The 12,107-nt window shown below is 36.6% G+C and overlaps 1 protein-coding gene across 1 annotated transcript in view; it reads left to right on the top strand.

Moving 5' to 3' along the window:
• Positions 1-12,107, top strand: part of LOC150094441 (adenylate cyclase type 1-like) — a 619,545-nt gene that overhangs the window by 445,822 nt on the left and 161,616 nt on the right. Inside the window, exon 13 of the mRNA XM_090412469.1 lies at positions 2,742-2,837. Within this exon, the coding sequence (XP_090268595.1) occupies positions 2,742-2,837 (96 nt within the window). The remainder of the gene's footprint in view (positions 1-2,741; positions 2,838-12,107) is intronic.

Below are 12,107 nucleotides of genomic sequence, written 5' to 3'. Positions count from 1 at the left end.
GAGATTAAAGGGTTCAATAAAATTGTTGGCAGCAGTGAAAGATTGTATACCTCAAGCGAAGAAGTTAAATTAATTTAGAGTCAAATAGATGACAAGAGAATTAAAAGGAGAATTGCAGAAGAAAGAGAGATCATGGAAGACATAAAAGGAGAGTTGGAAAACAGTTGAATGAGGAATATAAAGATCAGGCCAGGAAAGTAACTAATATTGTAAAGAAGAGAAGAATTTAGAATATTAGAGGACAATGGCACTGCAATCCAAGGGGAATCAGAATCCCAAGGAGTTTTTTTTGTTATGTGGTATTTAGGAGAAAAACAATAGTGGATAGCTTACCTTGCTGGATTGAGAGAGGAACGGAGTGACCAAAGCAGATAACATAGTTGAAATATTTAATGATCAATTTATTAGTGTTTCATCCTGGTACAGCAAGGTTAATTCCTAGAAGGATAACGACTGATGAAGTGTTAGAAGTGAAGGAAGAGAATGTATTCCAAATACTGAATACAATAAATGTTAATAAGGTGGGGGGGGGGGGATGGCTTAGGTGGAATTTCACAACATATTTTGAGGGAATGTGCTATGGAATTGACTGTGCCATTAACATGGCTGTTTAATGAAAGTTTTTTTGTAATGGAACAAGTTCCTGGAGAGTGGAAGGAGGGTAAGATACCAGCATTACATATGGGTGATCATAGAATGGAGGTATCAAACTTATAGGTCTGTTTGTATTTCTTTTGTAATAGTTGAGAAATTGGGTAAGAACTCGTACACAGAATTTGCCCAATTCTGTGTGCGAAGCCTCTGCTACTAATGGCTCAGTTAAGTAAGTTTGAGCGCGAATAGTAGTTGGAAGGGGACCAATCGTTCGATGCTGTTGGCACACTCTCCCTCGACGAGTCTTTGGACTCCCTGGAGGTGTCAAATAATAATTCTATAATAATAATAATAAAAAAAGGTAATATTATTTATGCAGGCCAGCATGGAGTTGTTAAAGGGTACTCTTGTTTTAGTAATCTGGTAACATGTTATAATAGAGTAATAAGAACAGTAGATAAGGCATGCACTAATTTTTTTTTGGATTTTTCAAAGACATTTGACAGGATTCCACAAGACAAGTTGATTTTTTAAGTTATAATGTATGAGTTTGGATATCAGGTAGATTGGATTGGTGATGGCTCTCAAATAGATATTAGGAAGTAGGAAGGCCACAAGTGGAGTTCCAAAGGGTTCGATACTAGGACCATTACTGTTCAATCCTTGTCAGTGATTTGAGGATTAAGATCTCGGGGATGATGGAAAATTGTCTACACCTCTTGAGGAAAGTAAGATGGGTCAATAACTTTGCCTTTCTGCATTTTTCTTTTTCTAGGCACCACACTTTATGTTTCGTGTGTCCATTTAGACTATTCATATTTGGGTCTTTATATACTTAAATAAACATAAAAATTTATTCTGATTGTAAGACCATCGGTTTAATGCACATATGTACAAGAACGTCGACTAGTTTCACTAGCATACTGTCTAGCTTTGTCAAGACTAAAAAGGTGAAAGAAAATAATAAATGCAAAAAAATGAAAGAATACAGTAAACCGTTAACAACGGTTAGGCAACCAAATTTGACAGCTCGCATGACAATGTATGCACGAAGCGAGATGCTTCAGTCATTATTGTGAATATGCATTACATAGTTTTTGGCGTACTGTAGTTCTGCTATACTTAATGAATTAATCAGATTTTTCCATGTATCTTTCAATAGTGATCCTTGATTTCTGTTCAGGTTATTACCTGTTCGTAGGACCACTGCTGCTGCTTTGAAAATTCAGCATCTGTAATCGTCTTCTATAGCACTGATGTTTTCCCAGTCTATTGCGTGGTTAGGTGAGAAGTGAAAAAATCTTACAGAAAAAATTTTTTTTTTTTCTAGAAGATGGATTTACTAATAGGATGATTATTGTCTGCAGAAGAATCTGATTTGTGGCATTTTGGCCAAATAAGTAGTTCCGCAGCCATATGTCTTCATGAACATTTAGGTTATGCTAAATTCCATGAGCCAGAACTATCAGGACATATGGAACATGCTATCACTGCCAGACACTGAATCCTTTGAAAGAAAGTTAAGGTTCTCCATAAAAGTAATAATCTCTTAGAACATCTGTACAAACAAAGTTGCGAAACCTTTCTACGTTGACTTAATTATCCCTCTTATTGGAAATAGTTCTTCACAAGTTACATAATTAATTTAATTTATTTATTATTATTATTTTTTTTTTAAATCTCTTGTTAAAGTTGTTTTTACTAGAATCTTGATGTATTTAGACCATGACACTCTACATCATGTACATAAAGTTCATATGTTTCATTATTGAATCTAGTGATTTCTGTTCTTGATGTTTAATTTGAAAGTCATACTGAAGATTCCCTTAATACTTGAAAATTTTATGCCAATAAAATATTTACATTTGTTAAATCTGTATTATTTTTGAAGTTTGAAATTTGGGAATATATATATAACACAAAAATGTTTTACTTTACCTACATTTTTGTAATTTACATTAGATGCCGAAGTCTGTACAGACTTTTAATCTCATAATTAGTAATCCATTTTCCAGCTTATATCACTGCTCTGAAAATTGTAATGTTTTTTTTGCAGATTTTCATAGGAAGGAATCGATATAGATGTAGTCAGTAGATTTAAATATTTAAAATTTGTATACTTATGAGTGTTTTATAATATTTTATAGCGCATTTCATGGGACATCAGTCATTATTTTCTTCTGAGGCTCTCCATTATTATCTTTACTATTGTTCTCATCTATGCTGTAGCTCAAGTAAATGTTGTAAGTATGTTCTGTTCTATTCACTCATTTTTTTTTTCAAGTGTTTTGAAAATAAGGATTTTTTATTTTATTTTAAACTAGTATAATTATCATACTAACCATAAAAGATCCATAAGAAGTTATGTAATAAAAAATAAATATTGCAAATGTTTATTTAAAAAAGAAAATGTAATGCTTATACAGCTGACATGTTGATTTCTAAATTATGCATATGAAAAATGGCTTCATAAAAATATAAACAGAATTTAAGATCTCTCTACAGTATTATTAGTAGATATGAAAAGGTGCCAGGAAAACCAAAGAAAAGTCATATGACAAGGTGCCAAGAGGGAAACTCTTGAAAACATTACACTTATGTGGTGTAAATGGAACATTATATTGAGCAATACTTAGTCTCTATATAAGTTGTAGCTCAACAGTTAAAATTGAAGGAGGTACAGGAAGATGGTTTGATGATATATCAGATGAGCAACAAAGATGCATGTTATTCTATATGGATCACATTATGAAGGAAAGTTGTATTAAATGTGATACAAAGTTACCAATGTTATTCTTAGCTCTTTACTTTATCTGCATAAAGTTATACTTCCGAATAAATCCAGTACAAATCTGACTAAATTTAATAACTGTTGTAATAAATTTATGAAAGTCAGCAATAAAGACAGACAATGAAAATAGACAGAAATATTAAAAACATCGACTATGTTGAATGGCAAAACTATAGAACAAATAAAACATTTCAGCTATTTAGGCACAATTTTTAGTCATCATCATCAAATTCCTGATATGTACCCTCAAGGGATGTACAGGATATGATAGTACTACATGAAAAATTTACATATTATTAACTTCCTATCTAAAATTTTCCTCCAAATCAATCTGTTACTTGTCAAGACTCCAATATTATCAGATCTTATATTTCTATCGTCTAAGGCACTTTGTACCATATCAATCCACCTATATCTTGGTCTTCCTCTGGGTTGTTTTCCTGCCAATCTGGTAGAGAAACTTGTTTTGCTAATCTTTCCTTGCCCATTCTGTTTAAGTGACCATACCACCTGAGATTAGCTCTGCTAATGCATTCCTGGATGCTGACAATGTCAAGTTCTTTCCTAATATCCTCGTTTTTAATATGATATTGCCATTGATGCCATCTGTTCATGCCTCTAATATTTCTCAGGACTCTCATATCTGCGGTCTCTAGTCTTTGGTCAAGTGTTTTACTGCTGACCCAGCTCTCAGATCCATAAGTTAAAATTGATTTAAACATGGTCTTGTATACAGCTAATTTAGTGTTTTGGCTAATTTCTCTCTTATTCCATATAAATTTATTCAGTTGACTTCTTATCATACCAGCTTTGTTGATTCTCTTGTCTATTTCCAAATTTAACTTACCATCTTCAGTGAAAATTGTGCCTAAGTAGTTAAATGTTTTACTTGTTCCACAGGTTCTCCGTTCAGAACACAGTTGACATTTTCATAGATTCTACCTATTTTCATTGCTGACCTTCGTACCATATCTATTACAACAGTTATTCAATTTAGTCAGGGAATCTTGCAAACTTGTAGCGGATTTATTTAGAAGTATAACATCGTCCGGATAAAGTAAAGAGCTCACATTAACATCTCCAATTCTGATATCATGTTTAATACCACTTTCCTTCATAATGTGACCCATATAGATAATGAATAACAGAGGAGATAATGTACATCTTGTCTCACACCAGATTTAATGTTAAACCATGTTCCTGTACTTCCTTCAATTCTAACTGCTGACTTACAACTCAAATAAAGACTAAGTATTGCTTGATATAATGCCCCATTCACACCATATAACTGTAGCATATTAAATAGCTTTTCTTGGCACCACGTCATATGCCTTTTCCAGATCGACAAAACTTAAATACAGATCTTTGTTATATTCCCATGCTTTCTCGACTATTTGTCTTAAAGTGAAGATCTGATCCTGACAGCCTCTATTTGGACTGAATCCAGGTTGTTCTTCACCAAGCTTTTCTTCCACAATTCTTCTCAACCGTTTCTCAAGTATACTTGCATAGATCTTGCCAGGAACACTCAGTAGGGAAATACCTCTGTAATGCTTACATTGAGTTTTATTTCCCGTTTTATATATGGGTACTATGAGAGCTCTACTCCAATCATCGGGAATCCAGGCTTTCTAAACAATGCAGTGCAGCCACTGTAAGACTTATACCTCCATACTTGCATTTCTGGTCGAATATCATATGCTCCTGCTGCCTTTACACATTTTAAGCCTTTGATGGCTTTTTCTACTTCAAGTATGGACATGTATTCCTGACTGCATGCCTGTTGAGTGTTTTTTACCACTGTGCTATCATCACTGCTTGTTTCATTTAGCAGTTTTTCAAAGTAATTACTCCATACTTCAAGGATATCTTTTTCTCCCATTTTCATTTCACCTTTATCATCTGTAACTCCTTTTACAGCACTCTTTCCTCCATTTCTAAGCTTCTTCAACAAACTCCAGAATATCTTACCACCACCTTGATATTTATTTTCCATGTTCTTGCCAAAGTCCTCCCATGACTTTTGTTTAGCTAGTTTTACACAGTGTTTAGCTTTCTTACATTTGTCTCTGTATTCTCTAAGAGCACAAGCTGACTTATTTGCCAGGAACTTTTGATATGCTTTCTTCTTTTCCTTCACTGCCTCTTTAACTTCTTGTGTCCACTGTGGAGTTCTGATTTTTCTATCCTTGCAGACAACCTCACCACATGCCTCTCTGGCTGAATCAATCAGGGTTTTCTTCAAGGCTTGCCACTGAATCTCCAAGGTTTGGTTCCTGTTCTCAAACTCTTTCGTTTTTTCTTCAATAATCCTTGTGTATTTTAGTCTACAGTTCACATCTGAGATATGCTCAACTTTTATTCACTTTAAAACTTTCTTACAATGTTATTCTTTTCAATATGAAATTCAATTTTATCCTGCTCAAGACTAAATAGTGATCACTTCCAATTTCAAATCCTCTGTACACTCTGGTGTCCTGCACCAGGGAGAAAACATCACTATCAACAATAACATAGTCAATGAGACTTTTCTTATTCCTTGCCTCTTCTCTCCATGTGAATTTGTGCACATTTTTATATTGGAATATGGTGTTAATAATAACCAGTCCATGTCCTGAGCAGAAATCCAACGGGTATTTGCCATTATTATTAGCTTTGCTATTTTCTCCAAATTTCCCAAAATATTGTTAAAGATACCAAGTTATTTTAAACCTGGTTTTACTCCATTTCCCAAGTAAGCAAACAGACAAACAAGTCAAGTTTGCGTCTGCACATATTGCAAGTCTAGCTGACTCTCAAAGTAGTGCAAGACCAAGGCAACTCATGGTAAAAGTAGAAGAAGCTCTGATCACTAATCTTAATATTTACCCTTAATGCAAAGCACATCTCTTAGAGGAGATGTATGATGCTTTGTATTAAAGGCAAGGGGCCACTACTCAGACTGGTTGCGACCTTTATTGAGGTCTCATCAGTGGGAGCCAGGCTAGAAATACCAAGATTTTAGTAATACAGAGCTTATAAGTATTTTACCAAAACAAGTTACCATAAGGTGTTTTAACCTTAAATAAATTTGGTAAAATACTTATAAGCTCTGTATTACTAAAATCTTGTTATTTCTAGCCTGGCTCCCACTGATGAGACCTCAATAAAAGTCGAAACCAGTCTGGGTAGTGGCCCCTTGCCTTTAATACAAAGCATCATACATCTCCTGTGCTTTGCATTAAGGGTAAATATTAAGATTAGTGATCAGAGCTTATTCTACTTTGAGGGTCAGCTAGGCTTGCAATACGTGCAGGTGCAAATTTCACTTGTTTGTCTGTTTGCTTACTTGGGAAATGGAGTAAAACCAGGTTTAAAATAGCTGGGTATCTTTAACATTTATTATACCCAAGGTAAAATACTTTCACAATATATTTTTGTATGTCTGACAATCATTTCCTACTCTGCTATACAGACCCCCAACTAGCACCAACTTTTCCTTTTTCATTGTGTCAATTGCTTCCTCTAAAGCCTCAAAAAATTGCTCAACTTATACCTTAGTAGAACTTTCTGTGGGACCATAGGCAGAAATAAGTCTCATTGCATCCAATTCCCCATTCTGATATTTGCCCACATCACTTTACAATTTTTAGTGAAGATAGTAAATTAAATATGGAGTTAAACAACATACTTAGTAAAGCAAGGAAATCAAGGAAAAGAAGGAGTAGCCATAGTATTCAACACTAAATACGAGGCTAATCTTCTTGAATGGCAGGCAGTCTCAAGTAGAGTGATGTGGGCAAATATCAGAATGGGGAACTGGACAATGAGACTTATTTGTGCCTATGGTCTGACAGAGAGGCATGTGGTGAGGTTGTCTGCAAGGATAGAAAAATCAGAATCCATGGTGGACACAAGAAGTTAGAGAGGCAGTAAAATAAGAAGAAAGCATATCAAACGTTCTGGCAAATAAGTCAGCTTGTGCTCTTAGAGAATACAGGGACAAAAGTAAGAAAGCTAAACACTGTGTAAAACTAGCTAAACAAAAGTCATGGGAGGACTTTGGCAAGAACATGGAAAATAAATATCAAGAAGGTGGTAAGATATTCTGAAGGTTGTTGATGAAGCTTAGAAATAGAGGAAAGAGTGCTGTGAAAGGAGTTAGAGATGATAAAGGTGACATGAAAATGGGAGAAAAAGATATCCTTGAAGTATGGAGTAATTACTTCAAAAAATTGCTAAATTAAACAAGCAGTGATAACATAGTGGTAAAAAGACACCCAACAGCATACAGTCAGGAATACATATCCATACTTGAAGTAGAAAAAGCCATCAAAGGCTTGAAATGTGGGCCAAGCGGTACGGATGCGATTTGAAGAGCTCCTGATTGAGATAAGTTTTACTAGGAATAATTAAGTATATATGCGTAATTGTTTAAGTAAGAGTGGCTGTAAACATTGTATGCTACCGATATTATTAGTGTGGAGGTTTTTTCTTGCCTAAACTAAATACGAAATCATTATAATTAGACCTAGTAACCTGCAGAGAAAAAAAAAAAAAAAAAATGGCGGCTGCATTGTCATTCCATGATTTTAATTTGGATTTCAGTCGGTTCGTTAAGTGTGAGGTCTGTTATATGTATTCCTTCGATTACATAAATGATTTGTGGATGTTTAGTGCGGATGGAAGAAGGATGTGTGCGAAATGTGACCTGAACGAGGAATTGATGAATGCGAATATGAAGTTGATGACAGAAAGTGCTAGTACCGATTGTGTCGCGAGTGCACGTTTGAAAGAGAAGGATGGTGAGGAAGACAGGCGAAAAAATGTTAAAAAATCAGGAAAAAAGAAAAAGAGCGATTTGACAACCGTAACGGATGTTAAAAGGGACGAAAGTGAGGTGGAAAGAAACGAAATTGACAGAACGAATGAAAGTAGAAATGCCATGATGCAGAAATCGCAAGTAAAAAAAATCGAAAGAATGAATGATGACGAAAGTTGGACACATGTTGGAACGAAAGTACTGAACCAAAGAAAGATGAATGACAGTAAAAGTGAGAAGAATAATAGCGAAAGTTGGACGCATGTTAGATCGAAAGTATGGAAACAAAGAAAGATAAATGAGAGTGAAAGTTGGACGTATGTTGGACCGAAAGTACGGAAACAAAGAAGGATGAATGAGAGGGAAAGTGAGAAGAGGGGGTCGAGAGTTAGAAAGTTAGAAAGATTTAATGATAGAGAGAATGTGTCGCGAGGTTCGGAAGGTGAATTGGATTGGATGAAGCAAGAAATGAAATGGATGCGGAATGAAATTAAGAGAATTCAGGTCAAAACTATTAAAATAAATCATAATGGCACGAAAGAGTTAAAGAAAGTGAGCGAGTGGGGTTGTATGGCGACTCCATTATTAAAGGTGTGCTAGAGGATAAAATGCACAAGGTATGTTTTCCAGGCGGTAAAATGAGTAGAGTGATTGAGGCATGGAATATGAGGCGGGAACGAGCAAAAGAGTTAATTGTATTAATTGGTACGAATGATTTGAGAGAGAACAAAGAGCATGTCAAAATGAATGTCAGGAGACTGCTTGGAAAGATAAAGGAGAATAGTGTGACAGGAAGGGTGATCAGTGTGTTGCCTAGGTATGATTGTGGTGAAATGAGGCGGAGAGCAAGGATTATGAATGATATTCTGGCTGAAATGTGCGAGGAGATGAGAGTACAGTTTGTTAATGTGTGGAATGAGTTTGAGGGACGAAGTGAGCTGTATGGGAGCGATGGACTGCATTTGAGTGGTTATGGTGTGAGTCGCTTGGAGAGACTGCTGCTGGAAGGTAGAGAAGTGAATAGAGAGAATGAATCGGATCGAGAGGGGAGTGATGTGGAAGAGCAGGAGAGTAAGACAGGAGAGATTAAAGGAGTGGAAATGAATGTGGAAGTGAGTGGTATGAGTATAGAAAATGAGAGAATGGGTGTGCAAGAGGAGCAGGGAAACGGGGAGGCTCAGGGTGGACAGGGATACACAGCGTGAGAAAGGTGGATGCTCCAAGAGGAGGTGAGAGAACGTGTAGGCAGGAAAGTAATGGGATGATCAGGGATCAAAAGGAAAAAACAGATGGAATTGCAAAGGGTTCTAAAATGAAGAAGCAGAAAGGGAAACGGCCGCAGTCCAGCACGGAGAGATCACATCGAGTGAGTGGTATCAGTGGAACTAGCTGTAGATCCAGAAATGAGTTGTTGTGTTTGTATACCAATGCTAGAAGTATAAGAAACAAGGTAGATGAAATGGTTGCACTAATTGCTTTGTGCACCCAGAGATTGTCGGAATAAGTGAGATATGGTTAGATGAGGACGACATCCTGACAGGAATAGAGATGGAAAGGTATGATGTGTTTTGTGAGGATAGAAGGGGTAAAAAGGGAGGGGGAGTGCTGATGATGATAGAGAAAGAGTTTTGTCCATACAAGGTAGAGATGCAAGAGGGAAATAGGGCCAGTGGTTTTGAGGCAGTATGGTGTGAGATAGAGGTGAATAGAATCAAATACTTCGTGGGATGTTGTTATAGACCTGGTAATGTGGATGGTGGTGGTGATAGTGAAATGTATAGTCAAATAAGCCAAGCAAATAAGAAAAGGGTGATCATTATGGGTGATTTTAATTATGGCAATATAGACTGGAATGAAGAGATAGCAACTGGAAGTAAAGAAAATGAGTTTCTTGAGTTTTTGAGGGATAACTACCTCAGACAGTATGTAACAGAGGGCACACGAGGATTAAGGGTCTTGGATTTGGTCATCTCATCGGACGATGTAATTATCAATGAGGTGTCAAATCATCCACCAGTTGGTGAAAGTGACCATGAGTTGATTACCTGGGTAGTTGTTGCCAGCAGTGCAAGGACCCCTGTGAAAAAAGGGTATATGTGGAACTACAAGGGGGGTGATTATGAAGAGCTCAGGAGACAGCTTGCAGGTGTAGCATGGAATGAGGAGTTAGCTGGAAAAGAGATCAATGCAGCTTATGGGATTTTCAAAAACTACTTAGTAGATGCAATGTCTAAATGTATACCATGGGTGAGAAGGTTAAATAAGGTAGGTGTGAGATGGATGAATAAAGAGATTAAAGATGCAATACAGAGAAAAAGGGCATTGTGGAGGCAGCATAAGAGAAGTGGAAGTAACCAATTTCATGAGGTCTACAAAGACCGGGCAAGGAGGGTGACTTGGTTGGTGAGAGTAGCTAAAGAGAGGTGTGAACAGCAGTTGGCTAATGAAGCCAAAAAGAATCTTGCGGAGTTCTTTCGATATGTAGCCAGCAAAAGAAAGAATGATTATGGAAGGATGACATTGATTGGAGGAAATGGTATAAAAACAACTGTTCCAGAATGTTTGATGGAGATACTTAATGAGCAGTTCATAAAGATCTTTCAATCTTGTGAATGTAACTTCATGGAGAGATTAAGGGCAGTTGAAGATGGGGGAGGAGAGACTGACTGTAAGTGAGCAAGAGGTGTTTGGGGAGTTGAGTAAACTAGATGTAAATAAGGCTGTGGGACTTGATAATATATCGCCGTGTATTCTGAAGGAATGTGCCAGAGAGTTGACACCTACCTTGACATATTTTTTTAATACGAGTCTAGCACTTGGTCAAGTCCCTAAAGAGTGGAAGGAGGGCAAGATTGTGCCACTTCATAAAGGAGGTGATCGAACTCATGCATCAAACTATAGGGCTATCTGTGTGTCAGGTGTTGTGGTTAAGTTGTTGGAGAAGCTTGTGAGAATTAGGATCCAGAGTTGGGTTGACAACAATGGTATAATCTTTGATGGACAACATGGATTTGCTAAAGGGAGGTCATGTTTTAGTAATCTACTTACTTATTACAATAAAGAGACTGCTTCCTTGGACAGAGGAGAAGGATACACAGTAATATACTTGGATTTCACAAAAGCTTTTGATAGAGTACCTCATTATAAGTTGACAATCAAACTAGAGCAGATGGGGTTGGATATTAGATTAGTGCATTGGATTGGAGACTGGCTATCTGATAGGTATCAACAAGTTGTATATGGGGATGCAATATCCAGGAAAAGGAAAGTCACTAGTGGAGTGCCTCAGGATTCTGTTTTAGGGCCATTACTATTTAACTTGTATATTAATGATATTGGCGAAGATTTGGATGGAGATATTCAGTTGTTTGCAGATGATGCAAAGTTCGGACGAACCATAAAGAGTAGTGAGGATGTTGTGGCCTTGCAAGAAGACTTGAATAAATTGAGTGATTGAGCAAGCAAATGGGGATGTGAGTTCAATGTTGCAAAATGTAAGGTTTTAAAATTTGGAAAACAAAAATGGGATGATGCAGAATTTATGCTTGGTGAGAATATATTGTTAGAATTAGAGGAAATAAGAGATCTGGGTGTGATAGTGGATAAGGATCTAAAATTTAGGTGACACATTGCCAAAATTGTGAAGACAACACAAAGACTTCTGGGAATGATGCGGAGGACACTGACGTGTAGAAGTAGGGAGATTCTTGTTCCATTGTAAAGGCTTTGATTAGGCCACGCATGGACTATTGTGCCCAGATTTGGTCACCTGGTTTTCAGAAGAATGAAGAGATGTTGGAAAGGGTCCAAAGGCGACTGACTAAGGTAGTTTCTGACCTCTGGAATGTCGAGTATGAGGAAAGATTGAAAAGATGTAATTTGCAGAGTCTAGTGGAGAGAAGGAAGACGGGAGATATGATA

This window comes from Typopeltis vanoorti, chromosome 22, assembly GCF_054136105.1.
Source record: "Typopeltis vanoorti isolate ZY-2024b chromosome 22, IOZ_Tvanoo_1.0, whole genome shotgun sequence".
NCBI lineage: Eukaryota > Metazoa > Arthropoda > Arachnida > Uropygi > Thelyphonidae > Typopeltis > Typopeltis vanoorti.
This window is presented reverse-complemented; position numbering and strand designations above follow the sequence as displayed.